This window comes from Capra hircus, chromosome 7 (genome assembly GCF_001704415.2).
Source record: "Capra hircus breed San Clemente chromosome 7, ASM170441v1, whole genome shotgun sequence".
NCBI classification, from domain to species: domain Eukaryota; kingdom Metazoa; phylum Chordata; class Mammalia; order Artiodactyla; family Bovidae; genus Capra; species Capra hircus.
Genome location: NC_030814.1, coordinates 9,165,705 through 9,191,344, shown reverse-complemented (window position 1 = coordinate 9,191,344; position 25,640 = coordinate 9,165,705). Strand labels below are relative to the sequence as shown.

At 36.3% G+C, this 25,640-nt stretch overlaps 1 protein-coding gene across 1 annotated transcript in view; it reads right to left on the bottom strand.

Moving 5' to 3' along the window:
- Positions 1–25,640, bottom strand: part of SLCO6A1 (solute carrier organic anion transporter family member 6A1) — a 94,981-nt gene that overhangs the window by 27,900 nt on the left and 41,441 nt on the right. The window contains exons 8-9 of the mRNA XM_018051637.1: positions 23,067–23,211; positions 16,960–17,155 (exon numbers count right to left, since the gene is read on the bottom strand). Of these exons, the coding sequence (XP_017907126.1) occupies positions 16,960–17,155; positions 23,067–23,211 (341 nt within the window). The remainder of the gene's footprint in view (positions 1–16,959; positions 17,156–23,066; positions 23,212–25,640) is intronic.

Below are 25,640 nucleotides of genomic sequence, written 5' to 3'. Positions count from 1 at the left end.
TCTTGATTATTGTGGCTTTTTAATGTCTTGAAATCAAATAGTGTTAGTCCTCCATCTTTGTTCTTTAGAATTGTTTGTTTGCGGTTTTTCTAGGTCCTTTGTGTAACTATATGAATTTAAACGTCATTTTTCCAATATCTAAAGAAGGAAGCTCACTAGGATTTTGGCTGTGATTACATCAAATACACACATTAATTTTTGTATTAACATCTGAAGATTAACATCTTAAAGATATTGAGTCTTTTATTCCACCATCATTGGATACATCTTCATTTTAAAATTTAGGTCTTTAATTTCTCTCAGCATGTTTTACAGTAATCATTGTATAGAGTTTTTATATTTTCTATCATATTTATCTTTAAATTTTTCTTTTCTTGATACTATTGCTAATGGTATTGTTGTTTAATATCAATTTCAAGTTGTTTGTAGGTAGTGTATTAAATACCAAAGATTTTTGAATACTCATCTTTTCTTCTACAGAATTTTTTCTTGCTTAATAGTATTGCTAATGTTATTTTTTAAGCTTTTCTAGTTTTATTGAGATATAATTTACACTTTATAAACTTAAGGTGTACAGCATAATTATTAGACTTACACATGCCATGAAATGATTACCACAATAAGTTTAGTGAGCATCCATCATCAACATAAAATTAAATAAAGAAAAAAAAATTTCCTTGTAATGAGAACTCAGAATTTACTCTAACAACTTTCATCTATAATATGGGGCAGTATTAATTGCATTTGTCTAGTGTCCATTACATCCCTAGTACTCATATATAAATGGTAGTTTGTACATTTCCACTGCCTTCATTCAGTTTCTGCTCCCTTAAACCCCTGCCTTAGTAACAAATTTGATCTATTTTTCTATGAGTTAGTTGATTGGTTGGTTGATTTTTGAAGTATAATTGGTCTACAACACTATTAGCTCCTATTACACAGCATGGTGATGTGGTTTTCTATACATTTCAAACTTACCATCACACTAAGTCTAGTTACAGTACATCACCACACAAAGATATCACACAGTCATTGACTATAATGCCCACACTGCTCATTTCATATCCGTGACTCACTTATTTTGCAACTAAAAGTTTGTACCTCCTAAACTCCCTCACCTATTTAATTCCTCCCCTCAACTCCCTTCTTTCTGGCAAGCAATTGTTTGTTCTCTGTGTTTATTTCTGTTGTGTGATGTTTGTTCATTCACTTTTTAAATAGATTCCACACATAAGTGAAATCATACAGTGTTTGTCTTTGACATATTTAACTTATATTTAAATACCCTCTATTTCTATCTTCGTTGTTACAAATGGCAAGATTTCATTATTATTTATGACTAATATTCCACTGCTTGTGTGTTACATCTTTTCTTATACATTCATCTATTCATAGGCACTTGGGTTGTTTCTATACCTTGGCTATTGTAAATAATGCTATAATAATTACTAAGGTGCATATATCTTTTCTAATTAGTGCTTTTCTTCTCTTCAGCTAAATACCCGGGAGTAGAAACTAAACTTGTATGTATGCTTTGTATATTTTGGATATAAATCCCTTATCAGATATATCCTTTGCAAATATCTTCTCCCATTCAGTACACAGCCTTTATCTTTTGCTGATGCTTTCTTTTACTGAACAAAAGATTTTTAGTTTGATGTAGTCCCATTTGTTTATTTTTTATTTGTTTTCTTTGCCTGAGGAATTCATCCAAAACTATCACTAAGACTGAAGTCAAAGAATGTACTGCTTGTTTTCTTCCAGTACTTTTGTGATCTCAGGTCTTACATTTAAGTCTTCACTCCCTCTTGAATTTATTTTTGTTTGTGGTATGAGAGAGTAGACCAGTTTGATTCTTTTGCATGTAGCTGTCCAGTTTTCCCAATACCATTTGTTGAAGAAGCTGTCTTTTCCCCATTGTGTATACCTTCGTGGTTGTAGCTTAATTGTCCATATAAGATTGGTTTTATTTCCACTGATTTATGTGTCTGCTTTTTGCCTGTGCTATATGTTTTGATGACTGTAGCTCTGTAGTATAGTTTGAAATCAGGGGAGCATGATTTCTTCTTTCATGAGATTATTTTGGCTGCTTAGGGTCTTTTGTTTCCTTACAAATTTTAGCATTAGTTGTTCTAGTTCTCTGAAAAATGTCATTGACATTTTTAGTGATTGCACTGAATCTGAAGTTCTCATTGGGTAGTATGGTCATTTTAACAGTATTAATTATTTCACCCATTAACATGGTCTATCTTTCTGTCTGTGTGTGTCATCTTCTATTTCATTCATCACTGTCCATTATAGTCTTCTGCGTACAAGTCCTTTACCTTCTTAGATTTACTTCTAGGTATTCTGTTCTTGTAATGCATTTAAAATGGGATCATTTTCTTTTCCTTTTAATTTTTAAAAATGTATTTGTTTTTGGGTGTGCTGGATCTTCATTGCTGTGTGCAGGCTTTCTCTAGTTGCGGTGAGTGTGGGTTACTCTTCACTGCAGTGTGCGGGCTTCTCATTTCAGTGGCTTCTTTTGCTGCAGAGCACGGTCTCTGAGCCTCAGTAACTGTGGCTTGTGGACTCTCAGTGCATAGGCTCAGTAGCTGTGGTCACAGCCTAATTGCCTCAGAGCATGTGGGATTTTCCCAGACCAGGGATCAAACCAGTATCCCCTGTATTGCAAGGTGGATTCTTAACTACTGGACCACCTGGGAAGCTGGAGATTGTTTTCTAAATTTCTGATAGTATGGTGTTAGTGTATAGAAATGCAACAGATTTTTGTGTATTAAATTTATATCTTGTAACATTACCAAATTCAGTAATGAGCTCTAGTAGTTTTTATATCCTGTTTTGACTCCTTACCAGCCACTCTATATATTTTCATTAGAGTATTTAGAACATTGACATTTAAAGAAATTGTTACTAGGTATGTACTTTACTGTCATTTTGTTCATTTTGGGGGGTTTGTTTCTGTGGGTCCTTTTTGTTCCTTTCTCTTCTTTTGCTCTCATCCCTTGTGATTTGATGACTATTTTTTGTGTTATGTTTGGATTCCTTTCTTGTGTGTATGTGTAACTAAGAGATTTTTGATTTTCAGTTACCATAAGGTAGGTACACACACACAGAGACACACACATCATTATTTTGTTATTTATCTCAAGTTCAAACACATTTTAATAACCCTGCATTTTTACTCCACCCGTGTTTCCTGTTTTTTACCTAGATTACATTTTTTGTGTGCCCTTTAACTATTTATTGCAGATATAACTTTATTAGTTTTGTCTTTTAGTCTTTCTACTAATTTATATGTGGTTGATTTACTATCTTCCCTTCATATTGCTGTCACCAATGAGTTTTTTCCTTTTGTAATTTTCATGTTTCTAGTAATGGCCTTTTCTTTTTCAGTTAGAGAAGTCCTTTTAATATTTTTTATAAAACTAGTTTAGTGGTGCTCTAAATGCAGAGTTCCAATGAATAGCAAGAAGAGATAAGAAAGCCTTCTTCAGCAATCAATGCAAAGAAATAGAGGAAAACAACAGATTGGGAAAGACTAGAGATCTCTTCCAGAAAATTAGAGATACCAAGGGAACATTTCATGCAAAGATGGGCTTGATAAAGGACAGAAATGGTATGGACCTAACAGAAGCAGAAGATATTAACAAGAGGTGGCAAGAATACACGGAAGAACTGTACGAAAAAGATCTTCACAACCCAGATAGTCATGATGATGTGATCACTAATCTAGAACCAGACATCTTGGAAAGTGAAGTCAAGTGGGCCTTAGAAAGCATCACTACAAACAAAGCTAGTGGAGGTGATGGAATTCCAGTTGAGCTGTTTCAAATCCTGAAAGATGATGCTGTGAAAGTGCTGCACTCAATATGCCAGCAAATTTGGAAAACTCAGCAGTGACCACAGGACTGGAAAAGGTCAGTTTTCATTCCAATCCCAAAGAAAGGCAACGCCAAAGAATGCTTAAACTACCACACAATTGTACTCATCTCACATGCTACTAAAGTAACGCTCAAAATTCTCCAAGCCAGGCTTCAGCAATATGTGAACCCTGAACTCCCTGACGTTCAAGCTGGTTTTAGAAAAGGCAGAGGAATCAGAGATCAAATTACCAACATCCACTGAATCATAGAAAAAGCAAGAGAGTTCCAGAAAAACATCTATTTCTGCTTTATTGACTAGGCCAAAGCCTTGACTATGTGGATCACAATAAACTGTGGAAAATTCTGAAAGAGATGGGAATACCAGACCACCTGACCTGCCTCTTGAGAAATCTGTATGCAGGTCAGGAAGCAACAGTTAGAACTGCACATGGAACAACGGACTGGTTCCAAATAGGAAAAGGAGTACGTCAAGGCTGTATATTGTCACCCTGCTTATTTAACTTCTATGCAGAGTACATCATGAGAAACGCTGGACTGGAAGAAACTACAAGCTGGAATCAAGATTGCCGGGAGAAATATCAATAACCTCAGATATGCAGATGACACCACCCTTATGGCAGAAAGTGAAGAGGAACTAAAAAGCCTCTTGATGAAAGTGAAAGAGGAGAGTGAAAAAGCTGGCCTAAAGCTCAACATTCAGAAAACGAAGATCATGGCATCCGGTCCTATCACTTCATGGGAGATAGATGTGGAAACAGTGGAAACAGTGTCAGACTTTATTTTGGGGGGCTCCAGAATCACTGCAGATTGTGACTGCAGCCATGAAATTAAAAGACGCTTACTCCTTGGAAGAAAAGTTATGACCAACCTAGATAGCATATTCAAAAGCAGAGACATTACTTTGCCGACTAAGGTCCGTCTAGTCAAGGCTATGGTTTTTCCTGTGGTCGTGTATGGATGTGAGAGTTGAACTGTGAAGAAGGCTGAGCGCCGAAGAATTGATGCTTTTGAAGTGTGGTGTTGGAGAAGACTCTTGAGCAGTCCATTCTGAAGGAGATCAACCCTGGGATTTCTTTAGAAGGAATGATGCTAAAGCTGAAACTGCAGTACTTTGGCCACCTCATGAGAAGAGTTGACTCATTGGAAAAGACTCTGATGCTGGGAGGGATTGGGGGCAGGAGAAGAAGGGGACAACCAAGGATGAGATGGCTGGATGGCATCACGGACTCGATGGACGTGAGTCTGAGTGAACTCCGGGAGATGGTGATGAACAGGGAGGCCTGGCGTGCTGCGATTCATGGGGTCGCAAAGAGTCGGACACGACTGAGTGACTGAACTGAACTGAACTGAACTCTTTCAGCTTTTGCTTATCTAACTTTTTATCTCTCCATCACATCTGAATAAAAGCCCTGTTTGGTATAGTATTAGATTTTTTTCCCTTTCATCACTTTAAATACATTAAGCCACTCCCTTGTGGCCTAGAGTTTCTGTTGAAAAGTCAATTGATAGCCTTATAGGAGTTAATAATATTATGTTTAATATTGATTTCTACAGTTGTAGCTAGCATATATAAATGACATAGATTCTTGTCGATTGATTAGTATCTTACAAACTTGCTAAGTTCATTTTATTATAGTGTTTTTTTTGGATTTTCTACATAGGCAATGGTGTTGATAACAGTGTTTTGCTTCTCATGCTTTTTGTTTATTTTTTTCTTACATTATTGCAGTGGTTAGAATTTTTATTTGTATTTTTAAATTGTCTTCTACTTGAATTTTTATCATATGGATTACTGGTATAATAACTGTGTTAACATTCTTCTCTGATAATTTTAACATATACATCAGTTATGGGTCTGTAATTTTGCTAATCATTATGGGTTGTATTTTTCTGCTGATTTGAATTTCTTTTAATTTTTTAAGGGTTATTAGGTCTTGTAAATTTCACTATTTTGGAAATTAGATATTTTTGTATTTTTATAAATAAGCTTTGTTCTGGAATGCAGCTAATTTATAGGTAAATATTTTGCCTTTTTAAGCTCTTGCTTCCAAGATTTGTTAGAGCCAAAGTAGTGCTCAGTTTAGAGCTAATTATTACCCATTACTGAGGCAAGATCCTTGTGTATTCTATACGCTCTGTGATTTTGGAGGTTTCCCAGTCTAACTGGTCAGAACAGGTACTAACCCCAACAGTGTGTATGTGATGGGTTCTGCTTGCTTTAATTTTTTTTTCCTTTGTAGCCTTAGACTCAGCTACTTTACTCACATATATGCTAGTTAGTACTCTGCTTCATACTTCATCCTCTGTAGATACGCTGTGTCTTCTGGTATACTATCCTCTGAACTCTAGCTGCACTGATTTTTTCTGGACTCTCAGCTTCATTGCTTCAACTCAGAGAGTTTGACAGAATCTGTATGGTTCCCCCTTCCTGTACCATGACCTCAAAACCCTCTTAAGGCAGTAAGCTGGAGGAATTATAAGGCTCACCTTAATGTTTCCTACCTCTCATGTATCACTGTCTTTCACTGACCGAGTCCTCTGTCATGTAAACCACTGTTTCAATTTTTGTCAAAAGTTTGGTTGGCTTTTGTAGTAGGGGAAATGTGTTATTCCATCTTGGCTGAAAGTGGAAATCCAGAACAATTGCTAAATATAAATTTATAAGGAAATCAAAGGATCTTAATTTACATTATTAGTAATTTGAATAAGTAGCTATATTTAAAATCATTTTTAAGACTATCATTTTTTTATTTACAAACTATATATTTGAACCAATATAGGCAGCATGAACTAATTCTGGGTAAAGTGCATGAGTTTATTGAGAGTATGTCAAAGAGCTCATAGAAATAAGTAAGAAGCCTCAAAAAGTAGATTCTAAAAACCATCGAGAATCCAAAAAAGGCAAGCAAAAGTACATTATAGGACTAATCTTAGTGAGCTGTCCCCCGTGCCTCCACCCCCGGGATCTGATGCACTGCAGTATCCAGTTTTACACTGGGTGCTGCAGGTAATCTCTGGCTGACCATGGGCTTTTTTCTTACTTTCTCAAATATCAAAATCTTGAGGGAGCAGTCCAATCAGATGAGCCTAACTCATACACCTGCTGATGAGAAGACTAGTATGTATCTCCTTTTGGTTGATTTAGGGGGCTTTCCTGATAGCTCAGTTGGTAGAGAATCTGCCTGCAATGCAGGAGAGCCCGGTTTGATTCCTGGGTTGGGAAGATCCACTGAAGAAGGATAGATGAGGCAAGGCCCTGATCGACATGTACACTGAATGAGCCCCAAACAGGAGAGAGGATGAATATTAGGCACCAGGAAGGTATAGTTTTTGTATAAATTTGTAATATATATTGTTGCATTTAACTTGCTAATGTTTTGTTGATGCTATTGCATCTAAGTTTATGAGAGATATTGTTCTGTGTGATCCATTTTATTTATTTTTTTACTGTCTTTGGCTTTGCTATCAGAACAATACCAGCCTCATCAATCAAGTTAGGAAGTACTCTTTCCTTTTATACTTTCTAGAAGATACTGTGTAGAATCACTCTTAATTCCTTAAATATTTGGTAGAATTCTCCAGTGAAATCATCTGGGCTAGAATATGTTTTAGGGGTACTTTGTAAATGGTGGATTCAATTTGTTTAATAGTTCCTTCTATAACTATTCAAATTATCTAGTTCATTTTGGGCGAGGTTTTTTTTTTTTTCCATTTTCAAGAATTAGTCCATATTACTTGTCAAATTTATATGCGTGGAGTTACTTTTGGTAGGCCCTTATTATTCTTTAAATATCTATGAAGATAGTTATTGCCTATTTTATTCCTCATAATGGTAAATTGTATGTTTTCTGCTTTTTTTCTTTGTTAATCTTGCTAGTGATGTGTCAATTTCATTGATCTTTAAAAGAATAAGGTGTTTTTTTGTTGGATTGATTTCTACTTGTATTATTATTTGCTTCCTTCTGCTTCTTTTGAGTTTATTTTGCTCTTAAATTCTTGGGTGGGACCTTAGATTATTGAGATATTTCCTATTTTTTATTGTATACATTTAGTACTATAAATTTCCCTCTCAATACTGTTTTAGTTTGGTCCCACAATTGCAGTATGTGGTATTTTCATTTTCATTCAGGTAAATGTATTTTCTGTTAATTTCTCTTCAGACGTCTTTGATCTGTGGGTTCTTAGAAGTGTGTTATATGGTTTCCAAGTGTTTAGAGATTGTCTCATTATTGTTGTTCGATGATAGTTTGATTCTCCTGTGGTATAGTGCTCTGTATAGTTTCAGTTCTTTTATACTATAAAGGTCTGTCTTATAACCCAAAATATGGCCTCTTTTGGTACATATTGCATTTGCATTCAAAGAGAATAGGTATTCTGCTTCTGTTGACCAGAGTGTTCCATTAGCATAAATTAGTTTAAGCTGACTAACTGTGCTATTCAGTCCTTTTTATCTCCCTTGCGAGGGTAGTAATAAAGTTTTCCAGTATATTTTTGGTTTATCTTTTTTCTTTCAGTTTTACTAGCTTTTTCCTCTTAGATCTTGAGTCTCTGTTGTTAGCTGCACATTTAAGTAGAATTGTTTGCTCTTTGTAAATTGACCATTTTATAATTTTACAATGTTTCTTTATCCCAGTTTCTTTATTCTTGATTCTAAAGCCTGATATTAATATATTTATGTTAGATTTCTTTTGTTTAGTGTTTGTATGTCATGATTTTTTCATCTTTTGACTTTCAATATATATATATATCATTGTTTATTATAGATTTCATTTAGACTGAGTTTAGCTTCAGTTCAGTTCAGTCGCTCAGTCGTGTCCAACTCTTTGCGACCCCATGAATCGCAGCACACCAGGCTTCCCTGTCCATCACCATCTCCCAGAGTTCACTCAGACTCACGTCCATCGAGTCCATGATGCCATCCAGCCATCTCATCCTCTGTCGTCCCCTTCTCCTCCTGCCCCCAATCCCTCCCAGCATCAGGGTCTTTTCCAATGAGTCAACTCTTCTCATGAGGTGGCCAAAGTACTGCAGTTTCAGCTTTAGCATCATTCCTTCCGAAGAAATCCCAGGCTTGATCTCCTCCAGAATGGACTGGTTGGATCTCTGACAATCACTGCCTTTAAATAGGTAGGTTTAGATTAGGGATCAATGAATACATTCTATAAGGAGCCAGACAGTAAATATTTAGGCTTCACAAGACTTGTGCTGTCTGTTGTATATTCTCAGGTATCTGGGAGCCAACTGTGATCTTCCCAGAGACAGGGAAAGACATCAGACACCACCTTTGACTTCTCACTCTAGCCCAGTACAAATGGCCAGTCTCCCTGGAAGGAGCAAGTACACGTATTTCCATCCCAGCTTTTCTGACTGCTGCCCAAGGAAGGGACAGGTCCCGGGATCACTTGGCTGTGATAGCCAATGGGCCTTGTATTCACAGGACTGTAAACAAAAAAGCAGTTATTAATAGGCACAAGAACACCCCTCCTGCAGCGATAAACTCAAGCTTAGCACAGAGGGAGCAGGCAGAAAAAACCTATCTCCCAGTTTCTCGCTAAAAGCAACCTAACTACATATTTTCTCCTCCACTGCTTAAGGATCTGGCTTCCCATCTACCTGATCTATGTGCCAGCTGCCACCCTCTCCCTTGGGCCACTGACACATCTCAGCCATCCTTAACTACTGGGGGTGAAAGAAGGACATCTGGGCCATCACAGAGATCTGATGAACGGCCAAGAACTCAGGGGTGGTTAAGCGATAAGGCTATTTAGTCAGTATAATTATAGATAAGGTTACTGTTATAGATACAGAGCTATGGGCTTCCCTCATATCTCAGTCGGTAAAGAATCTGCCTCCAGTGCAGGAGACCAATGTTCGGTTCCTGGGTCGGGAAGATCCCCTGGAGAAGGAAATGGCAATCCACTCAAGTATTCTTGCCTGGAAAATCCCATGGACAGAGGAGCCTGGCAGGCTACAGTCCATGAGGTATCACAAGAGTCAGACACTACTTAGCGATTAAACCACCACTTTTATAGATAAGGTTCATCTAGTTATTATAGCCATTAAAATATAACTACAATAATTTGCTTATAGATATACAAGGTAAAAGGTACAAATTTTGACATCAAAAACATACATAAAATGCAGGGGGAAGGTAAAAGTGTAGAGCTTTATTATGCATTCAGGGTTAGGTTGTTATCAGCTTAAAAAGACTGTCATAAATATATTTTCTATAAGCCTCATGGTAACCACAAAACAAAAACCTATAGAAAATGCACAAAAGAAAGAGAGAAAAGAGTCTAAGCACTAAATAAAATCACCAAATTACAAAGGAAGAGTAAGAAACAAGAAGAAACACAGGAACTACAAAACAGCCAGAAAACAATTAACAAAATTGCAGTAATTAACAAAATTGCAGCAAGTACATACCTATCAACAAACACTTTAAATGTAAATAGACTAATTCCCCGATTAAAAGACATGAGGGATCTGAATGGCTAAAAAAAACAAAAACAAAAAAAAGCCCCATATTTAGGGTGCATACTAGAGACTCATTTCAGAATAAGGACACACACAGACTGAAACTGATGTGATGGAAAATTATATTACATACAAATGGAAACCAAAATAAAACTGGGACAGCTATACTTATATCAGACAAAAAAGACTTTAAGACAAAGACTGCAAGAAGACAAAAAGGTCATTTTACAATAAAAAGGGATCAAGCAAAAAAAGAAATATAACACTTGTAAATATTTATGCACCCAACACACGAACACCTAAACATATAAAGCAAATATTAATAGACCTAAAGGGAGAAATAGATGGCAATACAATAATACTAGAAGACTTTGACATTCTACTTTCAGCAATGGATAAAACATTCAGACAGAAAATCAATAAGGAAACACTGAAATTAAGCCATAGGTTTGAAATACAAGACTCACCAGACATTTACAGGACATTCCATACAATAGTAACAGAATCCGTATATTTCTCAAGTGCACATAAAAATTCTCCATATGTTATGTCACAAGTCTTCATAAATTTAAGAAGATTGGGGATTATATCATGCATCTTTTCCAACTACAATATTATGAAACTAGAAATCATTTACAAGAAGAGGACTGGAAAATTCACAAATATGTGAAGATTAAACAACATACCACTAAACAACCAACTGGTCATAGAATAAATCAAAAGAGAAATTTTTAAATACCCTGAAATAAAATTGAAAGCATACCAAAGCCAATGGGACAAAGCAAAAGTATGAAGGTTCTTTAAAAAATTAAAAGCAGAACTACCACAAGATCCAGCAATTACACTCCTGGGTATACATCCAAAGAAAATGAAAACACTAACTCGAAAAGATATTAATACATACACCCCAATAAATGTTGGGTTAGATGGCATCACTGACTCGATGGACGTGAGTCTGAGTGAACTCCGGGAGTTGGTGATGGACAGGGAGGCCTGGCGTGCTGCGATTCACGGGGTCGCAAAGAGTCGGACACGACTGAGTGACTGAACTGAACTGAACTGAACTGAACTGAACTGAACTGAACTGAATAAAAGTTGATAGCATTATTTACAGTTGCCAAAATATGGAAGCAACCTAAGTGTCCATTATAGGATGAATGGATAAAGAAGATGCAGTATTTATATGCAATGAAATATTGCTTCTCAGTTATAAAAAAGAATGAAATTCTGCCATTTGCAACAACATGGGTGGACCTACAGGGTAATATGCTTTGTGAAACAAGTCAAACAGAGAACAACAAGTAACTCTATGTTATCACTTACATGTGAACTCTAAAAAAATAAAGAAAGCTGAGTGCCGAAGAATTGATGCTTTTGAACTGTGGTGTTGGAGAAGACTCTTGAGAGTCCCTTGGACTGCAAGGAGATCCAAACAGTCAATTCTAAAGGAGATCAGTCCTGGCTGTTCATTGGAAGGACTGATGTTGAAGCTGAAACTTCAATGTTTTGGCCACCTGATGCAAAGAGCTGATTCATTGGGAAAGACCCTGATGCTGGCAAAGATTGAAGGCAGGAGGAGAAGGGGACAACAGAGGATGAAATGGTTGGATGGCATCACTGATTCAATGGACATGAGTTTGGGTAAACTCTAGGAGTTGGTGATGGACAGGGAGGCCTGGTGTGCTGCAGTTCATGGGGTCACAAAGAGTCAGACACAACTGAGAGACTGAACTGAACTGTACTGAAAAAAAAAAAAAAAAAGAATAAATGTATGTAACAAAACAGAGAGACTCAAAGATACACAGAACAAACTACTGGTTACCAGCAAGGATAAGGAAGGAGGGAGGGGCCAGATAGAGTACAGAATTGAAAGATACAAACTACCATGCATAAAAAAGCAATAAGGATATATTGTACAGCACAGGGAAATAAGCTATTGTTTTATAATAACCTTAAAAGGATTATAATCTATAAAAATACTGAATCACTCTTTTGTACCCATGAAACTAATATAATATTGCAAATCAACTAGTTTTCAGTAAAAAAAAAAAGCAATTCTAAGAAATTCATATCAATAAAACCTTAGACGAAGAGAAAAGAATGATCTCAAATAAACAATCTAACTTTATACTTCAAGAAACTAGAAAAAGAATAAACTAATAAGTCCAAAACTGGTACAATAAAGAAAATAAATATCAGAACAGAAATAAATGATTAATAGAAAAGACCAAAAGAAAAGATTAATAAAACTGAGTTTTTCTTAAAAATAAAGATAAATAAAATAGAATAACTTACAGCTAGACTTGCAAGAGAAAAAAGGAATGAAATAGATGTAATTATAAATGAAAGTAGAGACATTACAGCTGATGCATTACAAATATAAAGGTCATAAGAGACTACTGTGAAGAATTACACAACGAAAATTTGTTCTTTCTGGTTTTCATCTTTCCTGTTTTTTTGCTTTCTCTGGTTTTTGGTATGAGATTTCATTGTCTCTTATCTGTTAGCATAGCATTTATATTGATTTTTTAAAATGTTTTAATGGTTTTTTCCTAGAATTCCCAATATACATTTACAAGCTATTTAAGTGTACTTTCAAATAACATTATAACACTTCATTGGTATTACAAGTACTTTGTAAAAATGTATCCCCAATTCCTCCCTCCCCTTTTATAAGACTACTGTCATTTATTTCACTATCCGTAAGTTATAATCACTGAATACCTTAATACCATGATTATTTTGAAGAATTATCTATCATAACAATTAAAATAATAAAAATAAAAGGACATAGTCTACCAACATTTATATTCACCTATAGTGCTCTTCATTTTACATGGATTTATTAATACATCTAATAAATCCTATCATTTTTTCTGAAGAAATTCTTTACACATTTCTTACAAAGCAGGTTTACCAGTGACAATTCCCTTATATTTTGTTTAAGAGTATCTGGGAATATTACTCCTTCACTTTTGAAAGATAGTTTCATCGTATATACCATCCAAGGTTCACTTTTTTTCAATCCTTTACATATTTCACTCCATTCTTTTCTTGCTTGCACGGTTATAAGTAAAGTTTTATTTCCTCTGGCTTTTTTTCAAGATTGTTTTTGATTCTGCAGGTTGAATGTGATATGCCTACATGTAGATTTTTTTGTAATATTAATCAATTCTGGTGTTCCTGAGCTTCCCAAATGTATGGTTTGGTGTCTGTCATTAACTATGGAAAATTCTCAGCCATTACTACTGCACCTATTTCTTCGGTTCTTTTGTCTCCTTCTCTTTCTGGCATTTCCATTATACTAGTGTTACATCTTTGTAGTTGCGGCATCGTTCTTGGATATTCCGTTTCCGTTTTTTTTTTTTTTTCTTTCATTCTTTTTTCTCTTTGCTTTTCAGTTTGAAAAGTTTCCACTGATGTGTCTTCAAAGTTGTTAATACTTTATTCAGTTCCATCCAGTTTACTGATGAATCAATGAAAGGAACTCTTCATGTTATTATAGAGCTGTTTTGGCTTTCTAGAATTTACTTTTGATATTTTTCTTAGAGTTTCCATTTCTCTACTTGCATTATCTAGATTTTCTTTATGTTGTCCACTTTTTCCATTAGAACCCGTAGAATATTAATCATAGTTACTTTATGTTCCCAGTCTGATAATTCCAAAATCTCATTTCTTTTAGAGCCAACAACAAATGTTATTAATTATCCTTAACCTGAAACTATCTTTCATCTTCTTTCTTGAAGAATATTTTCACTGGATAATAAATTATGTGTTGAAAGTTCTTTTCTGTCAGGACTCTTAAGACATTGTTCCACTATCTTTTGAACCTGTGGCTTCTGATGAGAAATTCACAGTCATTGTCTCACTGTACCTATAATTACTATTTTAACATTCTCACTTGATAATGTCAATATCTGGATCCCCTATAAGTCTATTCTATAATCTGTTCTGTCTCAGGGTTTTGTGCCTGTCTGGTATTTTTTTTAAAGCAAGACCGTTGTCTACAACACTTTACAGCTTTGTATGATATTATCTTTCTTTCAGAGTGTCAAGTCTTTCTGCTGCTACAGTGCTGGCTGACCAAATTAATCCAATTAGAGAAAAACTAACTCCTGGCTGGTTATAGTACTATAGGGAGCCCCTCACTCCTAGATCTTAACCTTACAGAGGTATCAGTTAAGAACACGGTGGTTACCATGGTTCCTTTCCAACAGCACATGCTAAAATTGAACTCTTATCTATAGAGCATCACAAGACCAGTGAAAATTTTCTTTGCTTTTTATATTGTTTTTACTTTGTCTTGGCCTTTTAGCTTCACTGCTCGGTAAACGTGCTGAGTGAAACCCCAAAAGAGCGTTATCTTATTTGTTTCCATCTCTTCTTACTGATGTTGTGTCCCACTCCAGGGCCTAATTTTTGTCATTTTGGGCTCAAAGTTCTGTCAAAACTTTGTGCCAGATTTTGGTCATCTTACTATTAGGTTGGTGCAAAAGTAATTGTGGTTAAGCATTGTTGAACTTTGCCCTTTGATATTGGAATACATTCTTAACTAAATGTGGTTATGTTATACATCATTTTAATGTGCATCTCTCATTTTACATCTTTTGCTAATGAATTACTACTTGCTATTTATTTTATATGTACTTTAGACCATGGAAATGATGTTAGACAAAAAACAAATTTGAAGCAATTTTCTTATTCGAGTTCGAAGTGGGTCATAAAACAGCAGAAACAACTCCCAACATCAACAGTGTATGTGACCGAGGAGCTGCTAATGAAGGTACAGTGCAGTGGTGGTAAAGGAAGTTTTGCAAATGAGGCAAGAGCCTTAAAGACGAGGAGTGCGGTGGCTGGCCATTGGAAGTTGACAATGACCAGCTGAGAGGATCACTACATAAGAAGTTGCCTAAGAATTCGTCGACCAGTCTATGGTCATTTGGCATTTGAAGCAAACTGGAAAGGTAGAAAGGCTCAATAAATGGGTGCTCACGAGCTGACAGCAAATCAAAAATATTGTCGTTCTGAAGTGTCATCTTCTCTTATTTTATGCAACAACAAACCATTTCTCAATTGGATTTGATGTGCAATGAAAAGTGCATTTTATACGACAACCAGCGATGACCAGCTCAGTGGCTGGACCTAGATAAAGCTCCAAAACACTTCCCAAAGCCAAACTTGCACCAGAAAAAAAAGATCATGGTCACTGTCTGGTAGTCTGCTGCTGGTCTGATCTACTATAGCTTTCTGAATCCCAGCGAAACCATTTTACCTGAAAAGTATGTTCAGCAAATTGATGAGATGGGCTGAAAACTGCAACATCTGCCATTGGCACTGGTCAGCAGAAAGGACCCAATTTTCCATGACAATGCCTGACAGTACTTTGCACAAACCAATGCTTCAAATTTGAATGAATTGAGCGGTGAAGTTTTGCCTCATCTGCCATATTCACCTGTCCTCTTGCCAACCGACTACCATTTCTTTAAGCATCTTGACAACTTTTTGCAGAGAAAATGCTTCCACAACTAGCAGGACTCAGGAAACGCTTTCCAAGAGTTTGTCAAGTCCCAGAGAATGGAATTTTATGCTACAGGGGTAAACAGATTTATTCCTTGTTGGCAAAAATGTGTTGGCTAGTGGTTCCTATTTTGATTAATAAAGACATACTTGAGTCTAGTTATAATGATAAATTTAGGGTCCAAAACAATTACTGTTGCACCAACCTAATAGATGCTTTTCACCCAGACCTTTTGCCAGAATTCCCAGTTTCTTGCCAATGTCCAGAAATAGTAAATGTACTCAGGGAAAACAGTAATTGCAGAAGGTTGCTTCTCCTCACAAGGTTTGCCTTTCCCCAGGATTTTGGTGCTTTAGCCGCTACTTGCCTAAGCAACTGTCTGATATCTTTAAACAAATCTTTTAAAACATTAATTCAGCTTTTCTAGGTGTACTCAGTTGAAGCACTGGTCTGCCATGTAGTTGAAGTAGAAGTCTAATTTTCTTTACTTATTTTACTTAATTAGTCTTTTAGTTTCTAATTCCAGCTCTGTTTCTCTTCCTTAACATTCAGTTCAGTTCAGTTCAGTTCAGTCACTCAGTCGCGTCCAACTCTTTGCAACCCCATGAATCACAGCACGCCAGGCCTCCTGATCCATCATTGAAACAATCTGTGCCCAGTTCTTTGAATTTTTGCAGGTTTAACTAAAAGGAGACCTTGTTCATGCATACTTTCAGATGCCTTCAGTTCCATTCTTTGACAAGAAGGCTGACAGACCAATTCAGACAAAGGTAAGCCTCGCTTCATACGGTTAGTATGGTCACCTAGTTGCTACTCACTTTAATACAGATTTCTACTTCTAGGTTCTGATTCATTTCAATATCTTCTTTCTTTATATGAATGCACAAGCAGTTACACCACAGGCTATCATTATGATATTTCTGCCCTTACAATGAAAGGCGAAACTATGCTTTATGTTTCTTTTACATGTTCAGTAATGCCAAGAATGTTATGAACCTATTAGGGTTACTGGGTAAATAATTACTGACTAACAAATATGTGATTGGTTTGGATATGAAAGTACAAAATTATACTTACCCACCATAATCTTCAGTGATCCCAGCGAATGGTACTGGATCACAGTTTACAAAAACTACAAGTGCAAGCAGTACAAGGGATAGAACAGATGTAACTATTACAAATCTCATAAGGCCTTTAGAAGATACGTGTAACTTGGAAATAATGATACCTCCCAGAATCTGGCCTAGTGCACCTCCTGGAAGTAAAACAAGTCCTATAAGAAAGGAGGAAGAGAAAACACAGTTAGAAATAGTAGATGTACGGCAGACACCAGCACAATATTGTAAAGTAATTATCCTCCTCCAACAACAACAAAAAACAGTCAGCTAAAGACAGGATAGAAAATTCACACACTGATGCACTCTCCTCTGCTTTAATCATATAGCAAACCTAAGTTTAACTAAGAAGCCAAGAGAAAATTTAAAGACACAATAAATAACAAAGCTTAACCTTAAGAGAAATACAAATTTGTGCATGGGGCTGATACTACAGGCCGAAGTGAAAGTGAAAATGAAGTCGTGTCCAACTCTTTGCCACCCCGTGGACTGTAGCCCACCAGGCTCCTCTGTCCATGGGACTCTCCAGGTAAGAATATTAGAGTGGGGTTCCATTTCCTTCTCCAGGGGATCTTCCCCAACCCAGGGATCGAACCCAGGTCTCCTGCATTGCAGGCAGACAATTTAACCTCTGAGCCACCAGGGAAGCTGTTAACTAAATGAGTTAACACTTAAGTGCTCAGCACAGAGTACAGTCATGCAGCAAACATTATTTGAGTGTTTGTTTAAAGGTAGAATTTACAGACAAAATCATTTATTAGAAAAGCAAAAAGTGCAAATAGTATAGAGGCAATATTTATTAAGAAATTTGTGGGAACTTGAAGTGAATCAGCAGGTGAGCAATAAGGCTATAGGTAAAGAAGTCAAGAAGAAGTAAACCACATTGCAACTCATAATCTCAGAAATTAAGGGTAGGTACTAATATGACTGAAAGCAAGAGTGAGGTAGACTTAAAAAGAACAAGAGGTTTGGATGGCAGTCTACATAAACTGTTTGATCCCCAATTCCTATCCCTAACCACAATGCCAGAGGACACTAGGTTTCTTCATAGAAACAACCATAGAGTTGAGAAAGCCAAGTACATCTGTGAGCATAAAACTGAAAACACAATTCAACTGGAAAAGTATTGGCTGCCAGGCTCATCACCCTAGGCAATAAGAAAATACTGAACACTGGAAGTTCAACAGTTAAAAACTGGGTCCTTGAGGACTGCCCTAAAAAGAAACAAAACGGTTGAAAATTGAATTGCAAAGCACAGAACTTCCAAGCAACTTTTTATGTAAATATTATACTGATGTACAGAAAAATACACAAATCGAAATTATACATCTGATGAATTTCCAAAGCAGGCTTAACTCTGTAACCACACCCAGGTAAAAAAAATTAATCAAACATTTACTAGAAGGCCAGAGGCTTTTTTGTGCACTTACAAGATTTTATAAAATATGAATTGTAAAGTATGCATACATTATAGCTTCTTTTATTGGACATGATATTTGAAAAATCCACCCATGTTTTTGTATATAATAATACTAGTTCATGCCTTATCACTGCTGAATAGTATTCTAGTATGTGCATACAACACAACTTATTTACTCACTGTGATATTAACAAATTTTGCTACTTTAAAAATTCATGTATATGTTCTTTTTGTAAACATTTGCATTTCTGTTGAATATATTCTTAAGAAAGGAATTTGTGTATATAACTAGAAGTTGAATTCTTGGGTCAGAGGATATGTTTAGGTTCAGATTTTTATGACACTGTCAAACAGATTTATAAAATGATACACCAATTTACACTCTCACCAGGAGTGGATAAAATGGCAATTGCTCCACATTCATACCACCATATCTTTCTCTTCCATTTTAGCAATTCTGGTGAATGGTACTAGTATTGCCTTGTGATTTTAATATGTATTTCCCTGAAAAACCACTGAAGGTGAGCCCATTTTCACATGAATATTGGCCAACTGGTATCATCTTTTATATAATGCTTGTTCAAATATTTTTCCATTTTTATTGGATTATCTACCTTTTTATTATTGTCATATTTTTTAATATATTCTGGACCCAAATGCTTTGTAGAATATTTCTATTGAAAAGATTGTTTCATATGCATTTTCACTCTTCATGCTGACTTTTGATGAACATAAGTTCTTAATTTTAATGTAATACCACATTTTTCCTTCATATTTATGTAATTTGTGTCTTGTTTAATAAATCTTTATCTTCTCTAAGTCATGAAGATTATTTTCCTACATCTTTCTAAAAAGCTTTATTGTTTTACCACACACATTGAGACCTGCAATCTACCTAGAACTGGTATCTTTGTATGTAGTTACATAAAGGTCAAGATTTGTCTTCATTTAAATGTACCAGATTTAAACAATAACTGTATCCAATTAATTTTAAATTTAAAAAATATTTAAATTTAAACTTTTGTATTTAAAAAATTACTACTTTATTTATTGGGTGTCAATTCTCTACTATCCTCTGATGCTATATAGCCTACAAGTAGATGCGCTGACTGCTTTTTGTTCTACATTTTCACAGATATTTCTATAGTATGCTGTGGTTCCAATTTCAAAGTATAGAACTGGTGACTGTATTTTGCACACTGGTACTGCATATGCTTCTAAATTCTAAGAGCGACAGTGGAACACATAAATTGCTATCCTTTTCCTTATGTATGGCCCAACAGGAACAACCCAGGACCCCAGGAGGAGAAAGGAAAGTCTCAGCTTAGATTAGGGACTTAAATGAAGCAGTGTCTCATCAACAGACCCTACGTCTGGTGAAAAAAAGTTACCAGGGGCTTGAGGTTTACAGTGGATTAACCACCAACTGAATCCCATTGTCCCTACAGCCCTGAATGGCCTGTACCTGGTGATGTCACTAAATTTTTGGCATAGACTGATGGCACTGGATACACTGTCTTGGACATTGCCAAAGTCTTCTTTTGCACTCCACTAGCACCCAAAGAAGACTAATTTTCATTCATGCTAGAAGGCCACAAACATACATTTGCAGTACTCCCTCAGGAGTACCTAAATTCCTCTCCCATTTACTACAAGGGGCAGATTTATTTTGACTGCCACTACCTAAGATACCCAAGGGCTTCCCTGGTGGCTCAGAGGGTAAAGCGTCTGCCTCCAATGTGGGAGACCCAGGTTCGATCCCTGGGTCAGGAAGATCCCCTGGAGAAGGAAATGGCAACCCACTCCAGTACTCTTGCCTGGAAAATCCCATGGGCTGAGAAGCCTGGTAGGCTATAGTCCGTGGGGTCGCAAAGAGTCGGACACAACTGAGTGACTTCATTTCACTTCACTTCACTTCACCTATGATACCGAAAGCTTTCAATGATAGAAGATACTCAGTTGGTTGTAGGGTGAGAGGCCTGACTCAATGGCTCTGACTTTGGTGTTATTATACCATCATCAGCAAGGAAGACTGGTCAAGCTTAACAAAATCCAGAGACCGCTCATCAAGTTTTGGGGCACTCTGCAGACAGAATCATAGTGCTCTATTCCTCTGGAAGTTAAGGAAAAACTGTCTCCCTTTTCCCCAACCAAAAGCCAGTGTAGCATTGGATTTTGGATTTTTGAGTATTGAACACAGTAGACAATTCACTTAGGGTTTCTTAGCTGACCCACAGACCTACACTGAATGCTAATCAGCAAGCTGTGGTATGCTCCATACTTTGAGGTGAAAGTCAAGTCTCTCAGTCGTGTCGACTCTTTACAACCCCGTGGACTGTAGCCCACCATGCTCTTCTGTCCATGGGATTCTCCAGGCAAGAATACTGGAGTGGGTTGCCATTTCCTTCTCCAAGGGATCTTCCCGACCCAAGGATCGAACCTGGGTCTCCCGCATTGCAGGCAGACACTTTAACCTCTGATTCTCTATCCCACAAACCTAATAAACCGATTTCATCTGCAAGGCTCTGTGACTGATGATTTTGTGTGCTGGAGCCTCTGGAAAAAGGGAGGAAGCCCTCACTCAGAAGCATTGTTGCTTGTATAGGAGTCACAGACTCCCTGAAACAGCTACATTTAAAAGCAACTCAGCTTATTATCGGGAAGAAAATGGAAACCCATTCCAGTATTCCTGCCTGGAGAATTCCGTGGGGAGAGGAGCCTGGTAGGCTGCAGTCCTCGGGGTCATAGGGAGTTGAACACGACTGAGTGATGAACACTAACACTTAGCTTATTACTGATCTCTTGGCATAAACAAAGTCCTGACTCACAGAAAACTTGATTTTATGGACTGAGATTCTCATTTGGAGATGAACCAAAACAGACTCACCACTAACCATTTGACAAGCCGTACTTGTCAACTGGAATTGGTGTGGTCAAGCCACGGAGGCGGTCATAAAAGAGCAACAAATGTTTAACGAAACACCACCACTAGACCGCATAGCCCTCAGAATACTGTGGGAATTTCTTTCAAATGAAGTTACTTTCTTTACTCTGGGAAGATTTTCAGAGGGACTACTGATACACTATCTGTACATACCCTGAGGGCAGTTGTCTCTACTTCTCAACAAGTAATCCGACTAGAAAAGGTGGTACAAAAAAACTTGTCCCTAATTTTCGTTGAAATAATCAATGACACTCATCCCTGGAAAGCACTCTGGTCAGCCTCAGTCACTGAGCCTCATTGTTACGGATGACTGAATTGCCCAAAACTTCATCCTCGCAGGCCCGGGTAGAATATATGTAATTACTAACCCATTCTGTTATGCCTGCATGAATACCTCAGGCTAAGTGGAAAAGTCAATATAGAAACTTGAGCAGAAAGTTATCTTGCTTTCTAAGGTAGACCCTGAGGACCAAAAAAATTGGTCAGCTGGCTGCATCCAAACTCTGCTAGCATGATTGAGGCCAATACTGCAGGTGGCCTTATCCTGTTCTTTGGAGTCTTATTGATATTAGCTTTAATTAAGTACTGTATTAAAAAAAACTGAATGATCTAGTCCCTATCTCTGTTAATTATATTAATCATTGTCAAACAAAATGGTATACCTGTGGAAAGATCTGTCATATGGCCCCTGAAACTGTGTCATGTTTGGCTTTTGGACTATGTGCAATCCAACAATGGTGTGCCCTTTACCACAAAATCTACCCAACAATGGGCTGAAAGTCAAAACTTTTGCATGTATTAACATTTGTTTTTATTTGGCTTACATGTTTTATGTTCCTTTATTTTCCTTTCTTATTTTTTTAAATTGTTAATAAAATATTTCAAGTTAATGTACTCTTTACTACTCTCTTACTGGTTACCTGCAAGTTACAGTATGTATCCCTGATTTTTTACAACATAAAATAAATGATCACATTCACCATCTTCCCATTAATGCTAGAACCTTAAAACATTTAATTCCACTTGCAACCTCTTTTGGAGAACCAATGCTCAATATCTAATAAAACTGATGTACTTAATAGCAAGGTCTCTGATGTCTAAACATAGATCAACTTTTACAAATGCGCACAACGAACATGTATACGAGTCTATTTGTTACTTCATTGTTTGGAAAAGTGAAACAGAGGCAACTTCATGTCGATATATATGATATAGAAAAAGAAACAGTATTCATAAAATAGAATCCCATAGCAATGTTAAAATGCCTTAAATAGAGATCAATATGAATCTGATTAACATAATTTCAGATAAAAGTAACAGAAGAGCACATACAAAATGATATATAGATTTTAGAAATAGACTGTATTTAGACAGGTACATAAGAGGTAACAATATATAAATGTGTGAGAAGGAAGAACTCCAACTTTAAAAGAGGTGTAAGTTACCTCTGCAGAGGGAGGAAAAGAAATGTGATAAGAGAGAAATGCAGAAGTCCTACAAATTTCTATATGTTAAAAACTAGTGATGCAATGATGGGAAAATGTTCATATTTTTAAAAGTTGAACAACCAGTGTTCAGATATTTAAAATTTAAGCAAACACTACTGCTCCTTCTACTTCCCACTTAGTTGAAATATTTCATAAATACATTAAAGAAAACTTTACATAAAAATTTCACAATGAATACAATGAGTGGAAATGTCTACCTGCAAGTGTAGTTGCCTCATTGGGTGATAATATAAACTGATTTTCTATATATATAGGCAAAAATTCAGATGCTCCGATCATAACTAAAGATTCTGAAGCTCTCGACAGAGATAGATACATAAATATTGGATTCTTGATCAGAATCTGAAATAGAAATGTTATGTATGAATTATTTTATTTTATTAGGTAAAGAAAAATAGATATACCCACCTGTATATTAGTGACCGATCCACAAAAAGTTTAGCTTTGCCAATAACTGACAATACTATATGTATATAAAAATTGAAACAGAAACTTAAAATTCACCAATATACCATAAAAGACATGTAGTGTTCGAACCATTTTTATTTGCTATTTGATCTCCATACCACCTATAATTTTTATTTGTGACTCTGGCAGTGTGTTAGGACTGCTAGAACTAGAATATTAATTTTCAAACTGATTTCTGTATTTCTTAGATATGTATATATCTTTGAGAATGTTCAGTGATGTTTTATATTTGTATATTTTTAAATAAACTTAAAATTTCTTTTTCTATCCCTTAACACTATTTCTGAAATCTATCATTTTCTGCATATTTATCAAATTCATCTTCTGGGTTAAATTTAACACATTACATAGTGTAATACCACTCCCATAGGGTTAAATGCTTAAGTCGACTTGAGCTTCCTACTGGTGCAAACAAGGTGACATTAAACATCCTTGTGCAACCCTTAAGGAAATAGGATAGAGCGTCTTTGGAAGTATATATACTAGACAGGGATTACTAGGGCTCTGGGATTTGGTCTACCTCATGCCATTATTTCTCCAAATTTTTCTCCAAAATTATCAGTTTATACTCCCACCTTAATACAAGGGAATCCCATTTTCTTCATGTAGCGACTGATACTTTTTAAAATTCATCAGAGCAACATTTCTGATTTCATATCCCATTCCAGAACTTCGCCATTCTCCAAGAAAGAGGTGTTGAACTTTAAAAGGCCTGACCGACTGCCTCACAAAGCAAGTAATGCTGCACAAGTTCTGAGACTGGGTCATAAACTGACAGTAGGACTTCTGCTGGGAACTCTCGCTCTCAGGAGTCTGCCCATGGAACTTGGTTACCACGTTCTGAGAAAAACCAGGCCAGATGGGGAGGTCATGTGTGGGCATTCTAGCAAACAGCCAGAATCAAAAGCTAATATCTGAAACAAGCCTTCAGATGACTTTATCACCCAGACTTACTTCACTATAGTTGATCAAAACAGATGCTCTATTATTTTAAGCCACTAAGTTTGGGGGTGGTTTGTCATGTAGCAACAGATAACTGGCACATCCCACATAATCACAAACACTTTAATATTAGTTGGCTTTCAAAATTTCACCATTCTGATGAATGCATATTATCACAGTGCTATATTTTATAATTCTCTAACTTCAAACATATAACTGAGCATTTCTTCATATAATTTCTTAGCTATTTAGTATTCACTTGGGAGTATGAACTGGCTGTTTATATGCTTCCTGAAATTCTTCTGTAGATTTTCCAAGAACTCTAATTTATTCTAAACACTAATCTTGTGTTGGATTTGGATATCTGTCACCCACCTTTTAATACTGTCAGCTTCCTTCATTGAACAGAAATCTTAATGTAATGTACTTAAGAAATTTAAATTACATTAATATCTTAATGTAATCAATCCATAAATAAGTTCATATTTGACACTATTACAAATCTTGTCTATTATTTTCATATCCTTATATTGCAAGGTGTTTCTTTCAGTTTAAACCTTGACTTTGTCATTTTTTATAGTCACATTCTATTAACCTAGAAATTATCTTTTTGCATAATATGAAGTAGACAGCCAACTTCATTTTTCCACACAAAGAACCGAGTTAGTCATCATACCTTCTGAACAATTATCTTCGGAGTGCCTCCTCTATCATATGACAAGTTCTTATATACACTAATCTGTAGCTGGGTTTTCTGTTCCACTGGCCTGTTTATTTGTACTGAGGAAATACTATCTTTTCTTTTTTTAACCACTATGGCTTTATATCGGGTCTTATTGTGTACCAGAATAAACATTCTTTGTTTCACTTATTCATGCCCTTGCATGCCCAGTCACTCTGACTTCCCTGCCAGGCTCCCCTGTCCATGAAATTTTCTAGGCAAGGATACTAGAGTGGGTTGCCACTTCCTTCTGCAGGGGATTTTCCCAACCCAGGGAAGAGCATGACCTTGCACACCAGAGTAACACCCACTTTCCCCCACAGCCAGTCCCTCCCATCAGAAGCTTGCACAAGCCTCTTACCCTTATCCATCAGAGGGCAGATAGAATCAAAACTACAATCACAGAAAACTAACCAAAATGATCACATAGATCACAGCTTTGTGTAACGTAATGTCCTATAGGGTCACTATAAGCCTATGAGCCATGTCCTATAGGGTCACCCAAGACGGATGGGTCATGGTAGAGAGTTATGACAAACTGTGGTCCACTGGAGAAAGAAATGGCAAACCATTTCAGCATTCTTGCCTTGAGAACCCCATGAACAGTATGAAAAGGCAAAAAGATATGATACTACTGGAG